Source organism: Oxyura jamaicensis, chromosome 5 (assembly GCF_011077185.1).
Source record: "Oxyura jamaicensis isolate SHBP4307 breed ruddy duck chromosome 5, BPBGC_Ojam_1.0, whole genome shotgun sequence".
Taxonomy (NCBI): domain Eukaryota; kingdom Metazoa; phylum Chordata; class Aves; order Anseriformes; family Anatidae; genus Oxyura; species Oxyura jamaicensis.
In genome coordinates this window covers 40,403,809-40,423,303 of record NC_048897.1, presented here as the reverse complement: position 1 = coordinate 40,423,303, position 19,495 = coordinate 40,403,809, and the positions used below count along the sequence as shown (strand labels likewise).

The following is a 19,495-nucleotide window of genomic DNA, read 5'->3' as shown; positions in this document are numbered from 1 at the left end:
GCTAAAAAACTCCTGAGATGCTTAGTCGCCTAGCTTCTGTGTGCCTCTTTCTCTAACTCTCATGGGTGGGATGAGGATAAATACCTTAGAGATTACATTGCACACAGATGGTGGCTGTGGGGGTGATGTATTGGACTGAAAATCTTTGAATTGTCATTTTGCATAGCTGATACTTGGACTCTGACTTTTCATAATTGAATGAAATCCAGAAATATAAACGATTTTGGCAAAAAAGATCATTTTTTATGCTTATACTATTTCTAATTGTTCTAATTATTCTAATTTTCTAACCAAAAATATATAGTAAGGAAATGTTTAAATATAGTACTTTCTTTTTTAAACACATTGTCTTTCAGATTATGTTCGTGTTATGGATATGGGATTGCTGGAACTAACTATTACAACAGTAAAATCTGATTCTGAGGGGGAAAGAGTAAGTATTTAATCACAACTAAAAAGTAAAATCTGCAGGACAGATATGTGATTTGAAAAATATTATACTTAGAATCTATATTTTTCAGCTTACATGTATTATTTTTTTAAGTCCATTTTGACTAGTTTAATTAATTTAAAAACATCTGTGTATAGAAGCTATTTTTATGCAACCTTAGAGTGGTTTTAAGAATATTCTTACGTTTCTTACCTAGACTAAACCACGTTTTGAGCTGCATTGTTCCAGTGATGTAATCCATATTCGCACCTGCTCTGATTCATGTGCTGCACTAATGAATCTTATACAATACATTGCGAGTTATGGTGATTTACATCCTCCAACTAAGACAGAGATTAAATGCGGAGTTAGCAAGCCGAAAATGAAGGTATAAAATAACACTGTAACTGTATGCTTCCTGGTAATGTGTTTTAGTTTTGATACCCATGTCCTATTTCCAAAGAATATGAGAAATTCTGAAGTTAACAAGAAATTAACTGATTTTATCTAACTTAAAAAAAAAAGTTTAGGAGTAAAATACTACCTTTTTTATCCCCCCTGCTTTGGTCACTACTTGATAATTTAAATATTATCTGCTATTTACCTATTGTACTTTATTCGTATCCTCTCAAAACAAATTCCAGGATACATATGAGCTGTCCAAGATGATCTAAAAATTGCACTAGTATTTTTCAACCTAAATGATTCCATGATTATGTGAAATATCCTGAATCATAATTTTCTAATCTATTTTATGAATTGTTTAACTTACAGTTTTACCTCACCTGATGAATTTGTGGTCTGTTATCTTATTTTTAACTGCCATATTTCAAGACATATAGCAAAATCTTGTTTAGTGTGATGTTGCAGTTACTTTTTAAGGTATGACTGTATAGTTCATCTCCTATAGGTAGAGACTTTTAGCCAACCCTCTTCACATGGACCAGCCCTTGCTGAATCAGAGCAACAGATTTTACGGGATTTAATGAGTGATGCTATGGAGGAAATTGAGACTCATCAAACTGCTTCTGCCATCAGGCTGGAATCTAATGGTAAGAATCCTCTGGAGGCCTAAATACCCACAAAGAGCAACCTTTGTGAGTGGAAGTGGGATTGAAAGGTTTGTGTATATTGAGATACTGCAGCAGTCATGGGAGTGCGGCTTGAACGTCTGAAGTCATCTAACTATCGAGTACCAGATTCTCACTAGTAGTAACAGTAATGCAAAAGTAATTTAATATTCTGGACAGATACACATTAGTGAGATGGTGAAGACAGCAAGGAAGGAATCTGGCTTTGTGGCACTCCATAAAAGACCTCAAATTTTCTAAAAGTATGTTAGCACAGGTGTAAGTTCATATGGCATACCGTGGTATGGAGGAATCAAAGACCTTCATTTTGTATACAAAGGTAGTTCAGGAGGATGTACAGTTCCAAGACACAGAAAGGACTAGAAGCTATGAGGCAATCTTTTAATTAGCAGACAGAACAAGATCATTGATTTAATTGCAAGATTTTAACTTTTAGGTTCTGGTTAGCTCTAAATCCAGGTTTAAATTGACTAAGAATTTTGTATTGCAAATAGTGATAATATTTATTTCCACAATGTCTGTTCTTGTTTTGATGGTGAAATGTGAGCAATCAGTGTGATACTGAAAATTATTGATAGTAAGACCTGTGTTTTTTCTTTATTTTGTTGGTACATCTCTACTAGTAACTAGATATGATTAAATTGTAATTGTTTCAATTGTACAGTAAGTTAATTTTTGAAAATTGTATTTATAATTGTAATTGATTCAAGATACAAGCAAATTCTCGTGATGATGGAACAATGTTTAAGTTACTTTGTTCATATTTTCATATTTTATAAAGTTTTTTCCATTGAAACATGTTTTTTCTACTCCACCTCCCAGGTATTTTGGATGATAGGTCTCAAACTCAGGAGCCATCTTGCTCAGATCTCTTCCTGTTTCCAGATGAAAGTGGAAATGCCTCACAAGATTCAAGCCCCACTTATGCTTCATTCACTCACCACCTGATAAATGAAGCTGTGGGAGATGTTCCTGCAGAAAGTGATGACTTCTGCATTCTTTTTGCCCCCAAAGTCGCTGTTGCTGTAAGAAGTTTTAAGAATTACTTAAGGATTTTTTTTTCTTTTTTTTTCTTTTTAAAGTAAACTGGGTCCGAGGAAAGCTTGTATGAGACCTGGAGAAATTAGACTTCATAGTGGTTTTTTTTTTGGGGGGGGGGGATTTTTGGTTGATTTTTGGTGGCCTTCTCACTGAGAAGTGAGTATTTTATATATTAATGGGCACAGTATCACAGAAATCTTTGTGTGCAAGGACTTCATGCACTGTTGGGAATAAATGCAGCTATTTTCAAATATATATACATATTTTTTCAATATCAGCAATATATAATCGTTCTGTGATCTGTATATTATGTCAAAGTATATAGGTAATTTTTCCACATTTTATTCATGATTTATTATGGTTATTTTAGCTTTACAATAATGGCATAGTTTAAAAAAAGGTTGTAAGAAAATTACAATATGTATCAAACTAATACCTTTGCAAATCTTTAATATTTTATTTATCTTTGTCACAGTGTAAGCTTCCAGTGCTGTAATGGGCATAAGGTTCTTAAAAAACTCAGAGAAAAGCTTGTCTGTCACTTCACACTACTATCTGTCCATGGCATTAAAAGTTTTAGGAAACTGTACTCAAACTCTTTGAAAGCAGCTTGTGTTCATGTTCTTCATATCATCTCTGGTTGTATTTGGCTTAAAAGTAGTAGTTTTGGATTCCTGAATAGAATATGTATTTGACACATTGTCTTTGAGTTACCACAGTAGTCTGAGCTCTTCCATGCGCATGTGGTGTATATTTATATACATACATATATATATTGTTTGCTTGTTTGTTTCACCTCAAAATGTTTTATTTTGATTTTAGTTTGGATGAGGAATTATTATTTTAAACTTCTTCTCAGCGTCTACTTTATTCTTATGTGTATCTATGTAACTCTGTAAAAATGATTGCTAAACCAAGCCTGTGTTGTGAAAGCTTCAGAAAACAGTACAGAATAGTCTTTCTTTCTCTTCAAAGGAAAGAATTAGACATGTCAATAAAGAATGTGAATTTCACCTTCTCAATATGTACTTTTTTAGGATAAAGAAGAAGAACCACTAATAAAAAAAATGGTTGACGATGCAATTATTATAAGGGAAAATCATTTCAGCCAACCTATGAAAAAAACAGATACAAGCAAAGCTCCCCTTCATTTTCCCGTTCCTCTGGTACGCTATGTTGTGAAGGAAATCTCTCTTATTTGGCATCTTTATGGTGGAAGGGATTTTGGGACTGCACCACCAACATCTCCAGCTAAAAGTTTCATGTGAGTGTTTGATGTAGTTTTGTACATTAGAACATTTTAAAATACTTTATTTCTCTTTGAGATTATACAGTGAGATTAACCTTGAGTTTTCCTCGCTTGCTCCTGTGCTCCCTCCACATAAGGACTGTTGTTATTTAATTTAGCTTGGTGTATTTTTCTCCATGTCTTCGCCTGAGCAAGCTGTTTTCTTGTTGTTTATGTTTTGTTGTCGTTCTTTTTTGTTTTTCTTTTTTGAGGGAAGGGTTTGCTTTCAAAGGTTATTTAAAAAGTTAAATTTTGCTAAGCAGTTTGGTGTTTAAGGTGTGTAATAAACTGTGATGGCTGGAGTCTGATTTTAAGGATGTCATGTAAGCTAAAGAGGAATTAATAATGTCATGGCCAAAATTAAGGAAATATTCTATTAAAGTGAATTTGGTAGGAAGCATACACCTAGCACTTGAAGCATGCATTACTTGAGCAAAAAAAGAAGAGATTTTGTTTTGGGAAACAGTAACACAACTTCCAGTCTCTTTTTGTCTTGTAACTCATAAAATACTAGTGAGTAATTGATAGTGAAACATGCACATTCTGAGTTGGACTTACAGTGAGATGGCTTTTAATTTAGACTAGGAAAGTGTACTTTCTTTTTCTTTAATTTCCGCAGAAGTCCCCATAGTTCTCCTTCTCATACACCAACAAGGCATGGAAGGAGTACAGCATGTGGGGGAAGAGGAAGAAACCCAGATTTCCTAATGGAAATACAATTGAGCAAGGTGAACAACTGTCTGTGTGTAAATATGTTTACATATTATATTGGTTTAATATCAGCTTTCCATTAGAATTAAGTATGCTTTCTTCCACTGGCATCTATTTACATCTAAGCAATCACATTGAAAGTGTTAGATTTTTTAACAAAAACGTGTTTGTTGTTCTAGCTGAGTATTGCTTGGTTGCTGACTGAACCTGTTTCTAAAGATGGAGGATACCTATTGTAATACTCTTCAAGTTTGTTTTCAGCATGCTGTACAGCTGCTGTTCTATTTTTCTGTCTTCAGTTCTACTCTGAATTAATACACCCATTATGAAATTAAACATACCAAAATAATTGGGATGTAGATCTGTTGAGACATTCAGTGTACCATTTGACAACTGGTTATTGAACAACATCCACATATCGGAAACGCAGCAACAATATATAACATTATTTACTGCCCTTCAAGGATAGTTATGCTGGTATTGTTTTTAAGCCTATGCTTAGAAACTAGTAGAAACTAGGTGCATGATTCAGGTGCTGTGAAGAATATTGGCAAGGAGTTAACCAAATCTTATGTGAAAGGGATCAATAACAGAACCTTTTTAAAATAAGGTTTTCTCAAACACTTTCATAAATATGCAAGGTACTACATAAAACTGAATGCCTTTTATAATCTGTGTGTACTTCTGGAGCTTAAATTAATGTGATGCCATTAACACTTAGATGTGATTAGTATCAAATATTTTTGGCAAATTTTATTTTATTCTTTTCAGCAAAACATGGCATTGCAATAAAAAGAGGGAAGCAGGAAGAGTTTAATATTTTCCACGTGGAAAAATTAATATGTGGAAGTATAATGTTTCTTAATTTGCAGGTATTTAATGAGTAGGTATTTGGTGTTAATACTAAGGTATGAAAGTTTTTTTCATACTTTGTGCAAGGCTGTATAATAACTATATTTAAACAAGAACTGAAGGAGAAGAAAATACTGTCAAAACTGGGAAGTTTCTTAACAGTGTTTATGATCAACTATTCTTGTCAACACTTAAAATGTTATCACATGTATCTGGAGTACAGGGCACAGTGTTAAAATCTTGGTATCTGGCCAGTAAAAAGCAGTGTTCTGGCCTAGCCCATTGCAGACAAGTATGCTATTGGAGTTAAGACAAGGCATGATTTGTGAGAGAGGAGCTGCAGTTACAGGATTGAGAGGTAAAATCAGACTCCATGTTAAACTGAAAAGCAAAACTTGTGCTTCATTTAACACCACTGACTCTTTGTTGTGGTTTGAATTGACGTTCTAAAATATGAGTATGTGCACAAATAAGAATTGAAAGATTTCTAATGGTAGGGTATTGAAAAATCTGAATATTTTTCAGAAGTCATGTTATTACTGCAAATTTAAAATAGTGGACTGAGCTTTAAAGCTTGTGTGATTATGTTGTTTTTCTTCATGTATTAAAAGGTGAAATTCCAGCATGAGGTATACCCTCCAGGTGGTGCAGAAGGTGAATCCAGTCTGTTGGAACAGCCAGTGTCACGTCAGGTTTTTATTGTTCAAGACCTGGAGATTAGAGACCGCTTAGCTACATCACAGATGAATAAATTTCTTTACCTCTACTGCAGTAAGGAGATGCCCAGAAAAGCGCATTCAAACATGGTACGTTTATGGAAAACTTTAATTAGCTATCATTGTAGTGGTTGAACTATCATTGTGAAGTTGCATATAGTTCTTAATATTGCAGAAGAAGGGGCATAGAGCATGAGATCATGTAACAATGAAGTAATATAACTTTGGTAGTTATTTTCTTGCCTCCTTTGAATACGAACACTAATGAAAAAGATGAAAAAGTCAACTTCAGTATTAGTATGTGAGATATTAATTTTCTTAAGGTTCTGTCATTTTTAGAAAGGATATGTGCAGGACTACTTCAACAGCTTTCAGATGTTGGTTTTGAACAAACATTGCTTGTGTGTGTATTCTTAGACTTCACAGCACATTCAGAACGTTAAAGTCTTATTGGTTCTATAATTTATGAATGATTTTTTTTTTAGTTTTCTTATAATTGGTGTAAAAAATGAAGTTAAAACAGGCTACTTATTCAATATTAGCTTTATAATTGGCAAGTAAAATCACATCAGTACAGAACTTTTGCAGTAAATATTTGTCCTAGCTAGCGTTCGGAAATTATAAGTACAGAGCTCTTGCAGTAAACATTAAGCTGAGCTAGTGTTCTGAAATTTAATAATTGTGAATGTTACTACTTAATTATCTTGGTGCTGTTCCTCAGTTAACAGTTAAAGCGTTGCATGTCCGTCCAGAGTCTGGCAGATCCCCACAGGAATGTTGTTTACGCGTTTCACTAATGCCACTTCGCCTCAACATTGACCAGGTTGGTTGTGATAATGAAATATATAAAAATATATTTATAAATATATACTTGATGGTGTTGTGCTTTCTTCCAAATACTTGTGGCCATCACGCCTGTTTTTATGGGATTAATTCTCAGTTCGGTACATTTTCATTTATGATCACAGATATCTTTAGATCTCTGCTTCTCTGTTAATGTCTGTGTTGGAACTTGCCTTCTTCTCTAGCTATTATAGAGGCTAGACATCTTACGTTTAGAAACTAGAAATATCTATATTGCTTTTTTCTTGAGACTGCCAGTTCATCTTCTGTGATTTCTGATGGTTTCTATGTGTCTTGAAATGGCGACGATTTCTTAAAAGCATATACTTATATGTGGACAATCTTGCTTTGTTTGCTAATGAGATAGTTCAGTTGTTTTTAACTGAAAAAAAAAAATGATTAACCTAGAAGCTGTTAACACTAGTCAAGGGCAGTTGACACTTGAGGACTTGCTTCTCTGCTGTTAAGTGTTTGCTCTCCTTATCAATTGCAGTGGCATGAAGAACAGAAACAGGAGAAACTGTTCTACATTCTTTAGCGAGCCTTCAGTACACCTTAGAGACCAGATTTTCCTTTTACTCATAGAAGAATTTTACTCTTTGTAATAATTTCATGTAGAAAAATAGTATGGAAATACTGCCATCTAGCGAGGAAATACATGCCTTCTTTGTAACTCTTCTGTTTTGTACCATAACCAAATTCACCCTTACAATTTCTGCAAAATAAACCACAGTTTTCCTAGAAGCACAAGGCTGTATGAAATCATGTCAGAAATTCTTGTAATTTCTTAAAGCGCCTGCTGATAGTTAGAAACAAAAAAAAGGAAAGAAAAGAATGCCTATGTCATTAACCATAGGATGAATAAGGCACCAATGTGATGCATCTGTCAAAAAAGAAAATTAGATGTTATAACATGAAGACATTAAGACATATAGCAACTGCAGAGTTATTAATGCCTTTTAAGGAAGTAATAGTGAGATCTGATCTGAAATTATTTGTCTGAAATTGATGGTATTAGTATAAATGAATATAACTAGGTTTGAATACCCTTTTACTGGAAATCAGAGGAATGTTTATAGCCTTTAAAACACTTGAATTCTGGTACAGGCTTCAAAATGCGTGTAGAGATGATGAAAACAACCCTGGAATTTTAAAACAGAGTTAGATATATTATGCAATCATATTATATGTAGCAGGGGGCAAGGACCAAGATGACCTTTGCAGTTTATGTCCTAGATTTCAAAGTGGCTTCTACTTAAGGATCAAAATGAGGAAATGTGTTTTGTTTCATATCTCTATAGAGGTAGAAGACCTGGAATTGTAGGTAATAATTTTTAGAGAAATGGGTATTTTTATTTCCCCTGTATTATTTTTATTAACCTGATTGTATTTTATTTTTGACATTAGGATGCCTTGTTTTTCTTGAAAGACTTTTTCACTAGCCTGTCTACAGAAGTAGAACTCTTAGTTACTCCAGATCCTGAAGGTACGCTTTAAAATAACTCACATGAAAATGTTTCTTCTTTCTCTTTTAGTATGTATACATATCTATAAATGTACGTGTGAATCTCATGTATAGAAGAAGTTGTGGTAGTGACCAAAACTCAGTATTAGTAATTATTTTTTTTAATTATTGTTTTAAAAAAGATACTTGGGGTGGTTTTGGTTTTCATAAACACCAACAAAGTTTCTGAATGTCTGGGAGCTCCACTGTATAACATGCTTCACTGAAATTGGAGCATATTAAATAAGAACTTCTGAAAAATTGGAGAATGTCTATATAATTAGTTCCCGTTAGATAATAACAAATGCATTATTTCATACCTCTTGCATAAAGGAATATATCTAATATATCTAATAGTTTGAAGTTGTGTAACCCATTGAGAAGAAACACAGCTCAAGTTTATAAATAGGCAATGCAATGTATGTGTGTAAAGTGATACTTCAATCAGTATTTTGAAGTGACACTTCAAAAACCGTATATACTGAAATGCACATTTCCTCTATTAACTATATTTGTGAGTTTATTAGCAGCTATCCTTTCCCTATTTATGTTGAAAGATCATACTGAAATGCAAAATGAAGTGTTATGCAATGTTGCTATTAAAATTGGATGAATTATTTTTGCTGATACATAAATCTCAAACTTCTTGTAACGATTTCTAATGATATCTAAGATAATTTAAAAATTGTCTGGCTAGTAATTACTGCAAATTAGTTCTAGCAGTTAGGGTACAAATAAGGCAAAAGTACAGACTTTCTGTAATCACTATGGAAAAATTAGTCTGCTTAATCTGTGTAATCTCTTATTATCATAGTTAAAAAGTCTCCTGGTGCTGAAGTAACATGTAGTTTGCCCAGGCATGTCAGCAGCCTTAAGGACCCAAGTCCAGTCATTTCTTTCTCATCACACAAGCAAACAACTGAAAATGGTACTGTTGATCCTATGGATGTGGTTAATGGAGATGATCATCATTTCTCACAAGAAGTGACGTCATACAGTGATCAGCCAGTATTTTTCAGGTAAGTTTTTGTTACAAAATTTCCAGAGACGCACAGCTGTTCTGCTGATTGATTTAAGAAAGGGTGGTGATAAACTAATCAGACCTTATGGACAAAGTGCAGTTGTTTTTTTATTCACTGATAATAGAGATCAAATGTATTTGTTTCTATCATGGAAAGGTAACTAATGAGTTTATTACAAACTTTTGTACAATACTGTGCACAAGAAAATGCAATTAAAGCTGTGCCATGCACAGCACCAATAATATGTTGTCCAAAGATACTAAAAAGAGCAGGATCGTTAACTTTCCTGTAAATACTGCCTTTGATAAGACTTTAATAAACCAAGAAAAGCTAAATTTGCAATTGTATTTTGTCTGATTATTCTCAAGTGCTTAAGCACTAGCATGGTATCTAGAGGATTTGTGGTTTAAAGAAAAGGATGTGGCACTCTATTCCAGGAAGGTGGGAAACCATGGGCTGCTTTCTTGAAAGGACAATCTTATTTCTGATTTATGTTTCTTACTGTAAAATTTCCTTTGTGTATTTTAGAGAATTTCGTTTTACATCAGAAGTTCCAATACGGCTTGATTACCATGGCAAACATGTATCAATGGATCAGGTTTGTATATACTGTTGAAGCTGTAAAACAAAATGTTGTTTATTTTGTTCTCTTTTCCTAAGAGTTGGACTCTTATTTTATGCTTGCTACTCATTATTGATGTGGTCTTGCAAATCGTAGAGCACATCTATCTTATAGTTTCAATAAAACTTAATCTTTTTCCATCTGTAATTGAAAATTGAGGGATAGATCTTTTGGGTATGATTAATGCAGAACGAAACTTGAAAGTCATATTTATCAGCATAGTGACAGGTTGGAAGTCTTTCTGCCCAGCAGTGGTGGCACTCAAAGGATGATACCACTGTCTAATGCTAGGATTGAGCATTTCATTTTCTATCTCATTAATGCCAGAATAGTGTCACCTTTTTTTTTCTTCTGGTTTCCACCCATTGTGGTCTAGTAACGTATGGACTTCGTTGGCAACGTAGGAACCATGTACAGTTTAAAAAATTGCTCATAGTTCCTTTAAAAATAATCATTAGTTATTCAGATTGGTTTTATGAGTTATCATATTGGGTTTACAGAGCAAACATAAAAAAACAAAAAAAACCTGTTTGCAGAACCAGGTTTTGTAGTCTGTCTTGACAAATCAGTAAGAAAATATAGACAAGTAGAAGCAGCAACTTCTCAAACTGGCATTACTTGCAAAGAAATTTTAACATGAAAGCTTTACAATGCCTGGAAAACGGTAATGCCAGAGCTATGTTTCCATCATATATTATATACACATTTTCCTTAGAGTATCTGATTAGCTAGATTCCATTTTTTGCAATTTTTTACATAACTTGCAAATTAATTGAACATGGAATTCCTCACATTGTAACTAGTGACATTTGGGTGGTGGGGGGAGAATCAGTTTAGACTGAAATACCTCCAATAGGAGTCAAGATGATGAAATTATCTCTCACATACCAATTGTGCTGTTGAGTAAATTCTTATGATAATTTCACTTACAGGGGACGCTAGCTGGGATTCTTATTGGGCTTGCTCAGTTAAACTGCTCAGAATTAAAGCTGAAGAGACTTTGTTACAGACATGGGTAAGTAAGTTAATCAAATTGCAGCTAGCATCAGTATTACAGATTGGATGTGTTTACAGTGAATAACTGAATATAGCAATCAAAAAGCAAATAATCTGATAAGACATTTCTAAAATCCAAGACACTTTCTAATAATATTTATAATGAATGTTTAATATTGAGTAGGCCTAATATAATTTAAGATATACTTTTTTAAAAATTTCACAAAAACTATTATCAATAAATATTTGTAAATGGGTGGAATTCAAGAAGAACATCTGTTTTCAGGATGCTATCTAATATATGTGCTATTTTCGGTGCTAAACTCTTTATTTGTACATTTTCTTCTTCTTGAACTGGATAGGATTATACACATTAAACTCTTGGTTTGACCAAGTACAACAACACATGACACTTGAAATCAGTTTCCCTTTTGTTTAAATGGCATTTGCATACTTCAATGAGTAATACATTTCTTTTATCAGGAATTCTTTGTTTTTAAAAATACTAATGATTTTACTTACTTTAGCTTATTAGGTGTGGATAAATTGTTCTCCTATGCAATCAGTGAATGGCTTAATGATATAAAGAAAAACCAGCTGCCAGGAATTTTGGGAGGAGTAGGGCCTATGCACTCGCTAGTGCAGTTAGGTAAGCTAATTCTTAATTCTGTTCAGGCACACAATGGCATTGTTTTTTGCTGTTTTGTTTTGTCTTTTCTGCTTGTTGTTGTGGTTTGTTTTCCTAAAGAAAAAAAAATACAAAAACAAAAAAAGACACTTAACTCTTGTTTTTACTTCTTTTCCAGGCAAACCCGGGAACTTACTCAAGAGGACTTGCTAACTGTGATGTTCTGTCTTCATTTCAGTTCAAGGTCTGAAAGACTTGGTGTGGTTACCAATTGAGCAGTACCGAAAAGATGGCCGTATTGTAAGAGGCTTTCAAAGAGGAGCAGCATCTTTTGGTACTTCAACTGCAATGGCAGCGCTGGAGCTGACAAACAGGATGGTTCAGACTATACAGGTATAGTGTATTGCTTCTGGAGTTAGACAGAAAATGAGAAGTGTCACTAGTAAGTGCTTTATGTTAAGCCTTAATGCTATATTTAAGCTTGGGAGTGTGCGTAAAAATAAGAGTAAATGAATGCTATACGAATAAAACAGAGATTAGGCAAAGGTTATGCCGGTCTGCGAGGTGAGAGTGGTAGCATCAGACGCAACATCTATTGTGTTAAAATATTGCCCAAGGCTGCATGTGTTGCATTGCAATACATGAAAGACATTATAGGAAGTGTTCAAAATTTTATAAAATGTCAGGTTTTCTGTACTTAGTTATTGAAGGGGGGAGGGGCAGTGTGAGGGGGGAATAGTAGGCAGTAATCCTAGTCTTGGTTCAAAGTGGTAACAATGTCAAATTCCTTAATGTCAAATACCTAATGACAATACACTTTTACCACCTAATTTTGCAAACATGGTCTAAGTGCCAAAGTATGAACATGCATAACCAAAAAAATATTATTTGAGTGGAATTAAATATCTCTTAGTGTGTGTGTGTAAGAAAACATTATTGTTCAAACGTTTCAAGTTTTTATCTCAAGCATTTTCTACAGGTTGGAGGATGCTTTTGAAGTAACATGAATTGGAGGACTGGGTTGGGGGGAATACGAAAATCTACAGCATTCAGTGTTTCATAATGGAACTTATGTAATTGGTGCAGCTGTAACTATATATAGAAGTTCTTGTGCAAATTCTTAGCCTGATGTAATTGAGTATTGTTTGTAGCATTAAAAATTATTTTATTTCAATTATGTTACCTTATAAGTAGTTTAAATATGGGATCTGATGCTAAAATAAGACTTCTTGTTTATCTTTCATTTGATCCTGATCATCAGGCAGCTGCAGAAACTGCATATGACATGGTATCACCAGGGCCTACCTTTATTGAAACAAAAAAGATGAAACGATTCCCTCGCCATCGTTTGGCTCATCAGCCAGTAGACTTACGGGAAGGTGTTGCCAAAGCATACAGTGTAGTAAAAGAGGTGAGTGCAAATATAACTATCCTTAACATAATTTAAGATATATCTGAAGACAAAGCAAATAAAATGTCAGATGTTAGTTTAAGCTATCAGCTGATGAACAGGTTTTAAGTTTTGAACAAGACTGTCTTCAGCGGTAGTCTTAAACCAACAGAAACCTTGCATGGAAAAATTAGAGAAACAAATTAAGATGTTATACAGTTAATTGTAAAAAAGACTTCAGAGTTCTTGAGTTGTGAGGGTGCAACCGGAAGTTAAATGAAATATTGTCATCTGTAAGTTTATAGTAGTGTTATTTTAAGCCTCATTAGAAAAATCACATTTGTCAAAGTATAGCTGTATTACAATTATAATACAAAAGTGATAAATGCTGTTCAGTTTTAAGTTGCCCTTAAAATTAGGAGAGGTTGCTTTGTCTTTTTCACTGTAACTAATTTCTATTAATTTCTCAAAGGGAATTACGGACACAGCTCAAACCATCTATGAGACTGCTGCTCGTGAGCATGAAAACAGAGGAGTAACTGGAGCAGTAGGAGGAGTCCTCCGCCAAATTCCACCAACTGTGGTAAAACCTTTCATTGTTGCAACAGAGGCAACCTCAAATGTTTTAGGTGGAATGAGAAACCAGATCAGGCCAGATGTGCGTCAAGAAGAGTCTCAGAAATGGCGCCTTGGGGAAGACTGAGATTAAAAAAGCATCTGGCTCAACAGCCAGGTAGTAAGGCTAGAAACGCAGAGGATTTTCCCATTTGGCAGCCTTGGATGAAGCTCATTTTTTTTGTTAAGCTCATCTCAGGAACAAACAAGGTTTTCACCTATTAGCAAAACACCCAACCAAAAATATTTATGAAGTGAAAAGCAAATTGGTACTTGCTTACGCTGTGTGTTACCAATACATTTGGTAGATAGTGCCAAACATAGCAAAGCATGCGCTGCCAACTCAGAGACATGCTTGCTCTATTCTGTTTACCATGTTTTTTTGGTAGATATAACATCTGAAGCAGTAGCCTGTATGGCAAAACGAAGTATACTTCAGAGATGGTTTTTGAGCATAGTCAAGGAACTATCTTCAATAAAGGGCTCTGTAGATGCTCTTCACTGACTGAAAGATAAAAGCTTTCATTTTGGATGGGAGACATGAAGGCTATATAATATGGAAGTATATAAGATGATACCATTTAGTGGTCATAAGCATTGCTTTTAGTGTGGCACTTAAAAGAGCAAGCTTGATAACCATTCAGAGTTTAGATTCAGTGCTGATATGCCTATGAACAGGATTTGTTCCTAAATATTAAATACCTACTTTTGTGGGTCTTTGAAGAAACTGAATGTTGCAGAAATGTTCTGTTGTGTTGCACTTTAAAGGATATGGCCTGTATATTGTGCTTTTTTTATAGTGTGAATAAAATGTAATGTGCATTATCCTTTATGTGGTTTAGAAGCTTACACAAATTATTGACAAGAACATTATTTGATGATTCTACAGAAAGAAAAGTGTCTTAAATTTGTTTAAACCACTTGTTATATGTGAAAACACTTTTGTCTTCTGTTACACTAACAACAATGCTAAAAATAACTATTCTTCAGAAAAACAGCAGTTATGTGTTGTTGTAGCCAAAATATCTTTCTAAGAATGAGGTATCCTAAGCAAAGTTAAAGAAAAAAAATATCATCAATTCATAGTTAAAATTCTGTACAAACTTGTAACAATCTGCTTTTATTTAAAAATAACATTATTGCAAAATTACTGCTCTCGCAACATATTTTTAATTCAAATTGTGCGTCATGAGTTATTTGTCAATGAGCATTTGGTGTCATTGAATTTGAACTGGGGATAGGTGAGAGGATTAAAAAAAAAATCTTAAAAGATCAAAGTGGATACTGACATTATTTACAGTTTAATAGGGGACCAGGGTCTCCACAGAGCTTTATTAAGCAACTGACATAGAACTATTTCTAGGAAATTAAAAGGCTAGACACTAGCTATGCCAGAATAAACCTTTTTTTCTTTATATTAGCAAAAACTGGATGATAAAAAGTAAAAAGACTTTTTTGAATAGAAAACTACTCGTTTTGATTTTTAAATTTTTGGGTGACCAACTGGAACGTTAGTTTGTACTAGTCCTGTGCTTCTCCTACATATATGCTATGGACAAATGTCTACTGAAAGAGGGACATCAGATGCTTTTGGTCTGAGTTGAATCTCTACTGGTAATCAGGAGATAGCCTCGTTCTCTTTTTTTAATACCTGCCTCTAGCAAAAACTTTGCTGGTGGGTATTACAGGACAAATAGGAGCATACAAAGGAAAATAGTTATTGCTTATTCATCTTGATATTATACCAGCTGTTCCTGGACACCAAAGAATCTGTCTGGAGGGTAAATGATGTAAAAAATGTCCCCCTCTGCTGGAGTCTGCTTTATTATTTTTAATAAAACAAAGATCCATTTGCAAACAAGTTCTTGCATTGAGTGGCAAGTGGTATTACAAAATTGGCTTTCATTTACTGGAATCTTCTTTGAAGACCTGGGTATTTGGTTAAATGACTTTTTGTAAGCAGGAGAATGTTTCTGAGGGGACAAATACCTGCACATTGAGCAACTTGAAATACTTTCTGATGTAAAAATACTTGCTGCAGATCATACTTCAATAATTATTTGCTGACTGCTTCAGTAAGAGCTCAAAGCTGAGCATTTTGCACAGGAATGCGTTCCATGTTTGCAGTTTAGCACCTGACTGCCTTCTCAAGAAGTGGTGATGAGTCAATGCAAGTAAGTAGCAATGAACCATCTTCATTTACAGTTACCATACTACATCACTTCTGCTGGTTCGGTTCATCCAGTTAACTGAAGTATACTGTAATAGTATAAATCTGCATGTTTTTTTTTTTTTTCCTTTTTGACATTGCTGAAAAGGAGCAGTGGCATTTCAGTGTTCATTTCATTTTCCATTCTGTCTGTCATCATCTGATTGTACAGCAATGCAGTTAGGATATATTTTTATATGAGCGCATGCTGTCAAGGTAAAACATTTTATAGTGTCTGTCACTGTTGGCAATACAGATTGTACAAATTATTAAACTTTACTTTTCACCATTTGAACTCTTGCATTTACTTCTTGCATTTTATTGAGCCTATTCAGAGAAATGTCTTTTTTTTTCCCTCAGCTTTTTATTTTTGCAAGCAGTTTCTTAATAGTTTTTTAATCTCTGGATGTATGTTCAGCATTGTTTTTCATTAGTAACATAGTCTGGTAGTGTTGGAAATACTAAAAAACAAAACCAAAAAACTCAAAACTCCCCAAACTAACCTTTACATTTCAGAATGTATTGTGTAGGGGAGAGGCTTGTGCTTTAAATCAAAAGATACATATTGTCCTTGAAAAGGGATTCATCAAAAGTTCTGCTCAATACAGTAAGACTTCTGAGGCATTGAATACACAAAATACAGTTTGCCTCTGGACATATTTTCTGGAAATGGAAGCCTGTAGATTGCTGCGGTTTTGTTAGCAGGGGATCTTAAAAAAAATAATAAAAAAAAATGCTACAGCTACTACTCCTTCTCATAGTTTTAGTGGGTATAAACAGGCACAGGCCATGTTTAAGAAGTGAATTTGGTAACATTGAACTAACACTACTAATACTATTGCTTAGCCTGATACTCTCCAGATAAACAGGCTCAGAACAGTCATCCTGGATTTTTTATGCATCCTGGCACTTCAAATAACATGGTGATGAATGCCCAAGAACTACATGAAAGACAGCCGTTCTTTGAAACAGACAAAAAAACGTGCTTTATAAGTATCTTAATAATGACTGAAAGCAACAAATCGTCACTTTTGTGCAAAGGCAGCTTCCATTTTCTTTAGGATATCAATGGATGGTTTGTAAATACCACAGCTCTTCAGCAATCCAATATATACCTTATGCTTATTCACATATTGATAAGCATTGGATCAGTCACCAGCGAGTTCATGTGTGTTTAATGGATGTGCATGTTTTTATTCTCTCACTAAGTGGTTAATTGTGGTCATCTTTTGCTCATTTTCATTTACAGTTTTTTGAGCTGGCAAGGAAGGTTTCTTAGTAAACCAAAAAGCTCTTAAGTGGCTATGAACAAGACATTTTTACTGAACATGATCCATGTACCTGCAAATGTGATGCTGATTTTACTTTAAATATTGGAACATATTTTTGTAAAGCGGTGAAATCCAAAAATTTCTTTAGAACAGTGACCTACTTTCAAGTACCCTAAATCTCACAGCAATAGAAACACTTTCAGAAAAGATGTGGGTGTTGAAGTCAGTTTGGATCCATACTGCACATAGTTCTTTCAGTGTCCAGGCCTTGTGCTTTAAGCTTCTGACAACTGTTTTAAGTTGCTGTACCTGCTGAAATCTTGTTTACAATTAAAAAAAAAAATAAACTCTACAAATTAAGAACATAAATGCAAATCATGTATTTATACTGGATTTCGTAATAGTGAGTTAGCTTTGACGGAAACAGTGGTTGGTGTATATGTTTGTGTACATTTTTTACATTTTTGCATTTATAGTAGTGTTGTGGTATTGTTTGTATATAGTTTGAAAGTGTAAAGGGTATAACCTCATTAAATAGAAACCACTGTTGAAGGGAATTGACACATTCAGCTTGAGTTATTTTGCTTAAAGCCTTGTCCCCTCAGTAGGTTTGAAAATAATTGAGAATTATTTTTAGATCATAATTTATATGGCACTAAGTGTGTATATTTAGCTTATTAAAGTGCTGAAAGGCCTGAATGCAAATAGGTTGTCCTGTTAAATATGTTTAATCGAAAAAACACACACACACACAACTTTGTAACAATATATAAATAAATACCTTAATTTGTTCCTTGAGTTGGTTTTCTCTACCTGTGAAAATAAATAATACAGAAACCATTCTTCCCAAATACCAGAAGTTAACCGTCAGAGCTTTTTACCTATGAAACAAAGTTCTGTACTTAAAACAGGCAAACAAAAACAAAACACCAAAACAGAGAATGTGAATCTCCAAAATTGCACAAAAAAGCAAGGAAAAGGAAAGAAGCTGGGAAATAAATGGGCTTAGCTAGTACAACTTTGATCCACCCTTGTTTTATATCAACAAAATGCTCTTTAACTCTGGCGTCACATATCTTTCCCATGTTTCCTTATTCAGTTTGTATTCCTTATCCCTCTATTCAGAACAGATTTTAGAGCTTTATTAGCCTCCAAACACTGTGGAAATGCAAAATAATTCATTCATTCAGGATCCCGGTATGATGCCTGCTTCATAGGTGCTTAGCTAAAAGCATCTGAAAGATCTTGGGCTGAGTCTTGGATAGTATTAAATACTGGTGGCAGTGCTGCCTTCCTACTGTGTTTTGTCATATTTTTATAGCCTAAAAAAATCAATGAAAATAGAAGCCCGCTGTATAGCGCCTGATTAATTATTGGGTCAGACAGTAAGAAGAAAACTGACTTCTACCCCATGCAGCTCCTTCCCCCCTTTTTGTTACTTAACTTCCAATTGTATTATTTTGGTATAAAAGCTGTTAATTTTGTTTTAGATAACCTGATGGTGAGGAGAGAGGGATTTTGGTGTTGTTTGCAAGCAGGGTGGGGAAGAATCTTCTCTGCTTTTCTAAACTTTTCTCATAAAAGTGATCAAGACTATTCTAACAAATGCTTTGCAGAAGAGAAATGTGGGCTGTAGAGAAGAAATAGGGAATATCTTGGAATTAGTCATTGATCTTCCTGAGAGGGTATGAAAAGTGAAATGTACGTGATTATTTCCCCTGATGTAGATTTCATTCTTTAGTAGGAGCTTGAGTTTCAAATTTGGCTCAGGGGCCACGATTAGGTGCCTTCAGGGAGGAAAAAAGTTACATCGGTTTTGGGGATACGATCTGCCTCATGTCCCTCACTGTAGAACTCAGCAGAATGAGGACTAGGTCCATTGTAGCTCATGGGCACAAAGGTAAATATGCAAAAATACTCAGTAGGTCTCAGCTATCTCAATAGGAGGGCTTTGACTTCATTGTAGGCCTTAGCACTTGGCAGTTCTTTGATATTGGATATTTGCTGATGATTCCATCAGCTCCACTGATCTAAGATCAATTCTTTCAATTCTTCCCATTCATCTCTTCTGTCAGCAGAGGCTGAAAATGCTTCCTGCTGTTTGCAGGATATGGTCTGAGGGAGGTTTATGGCTGTTTTTAAGTGAAAAGAGCTGTGAACTTGAGGAAGTTTGACAGAGCCATGCTCTTTATTCTAACTCTTGCAGTCCTGGGGCAAATGGCAGGTCAGGAGACTTGAAAGGTGCAGGCATGGCTTGCTGAAGAGG

The 19,495-nt window shown here is 34.4% G+C and overlaps 1 protein-coding gene across 2 annotated transcripts in view; it reads left to right on the top strand.

The window, feature by feature from the left end:
• ATG2B (autophagy related 2B) overlaps positions 1 to 17,969 on the top strand; it is a 43,694-nt gene extending 25,725 nt beyond the window's left edge. The window contains exons 27-42 of one of the 2 annotated variants that reach the window (XM_035328148.1): positions 357 to 433; positions 648 to 818; positions 1,341 to 1,482; positions 2,344 to 2,546; positions 3,600 to 3,826; positions 4,470 to 4,578; positions 6,025 to 6,219; positions 6,851 to 6,952; positions 8,380 to 8,458; positions 9,291 to 9,495; positions 10,027 to 10,096; positions 11,053 to 11,135; positions 11,644 to 11,765; positions 11,983 to 12,137; positions 13,006 to 13,155; positions 13,607 to 17,969. In XM_035328148.1, coding sequence (XP_035184039.1) covers positions 357 to 433; positions 648 to 818; positions 1,341 to 1,482; positions 2,344 to 2,546; positions 3,600 to 3,826; positions 4,470 to 4,578; positions 6,025 to 6,219; positions 6,851 to 6,952; positions 8,380 to 8,458; positions 9,291 to 9,495; positions 10,027 to 10,096; positions 11,053 to 11,135; positions 11,644 to 11,765; positions 11,983 to 12,137; positions 13,006 to 13,155; positions 13,607 to 13,837 — 2,321 coding nt within the window. In that variant the 3' untranslated portion in view covers positions 13,838 to 17,969. The remainder of the gene's footprint in view (positions 1 to 356; positions 434 to 647; positions 819 to 1,340; positions 1,483 to 2,343; positions 2,547 to 3,599; positions 3,827 to 4,469; positions 4,579 to 6,024; positions 6,220 to 6,850; positions 6,953 to 8,379; positions 8,459 to 9,290; positions 9,496 to 10,026; positions 10,097 to 11,052; positions 11,136 to 11,643; positions 11,766 to 11,982; positions 12,138 to 13,005; positions 13,156 to 13,606) is intronic. The other variant, XM_035328149.1, reaches the window with a different exon arrangement.
• Positions 17,970 to 19,495: the final 1,526 nt, after the last annotated feature.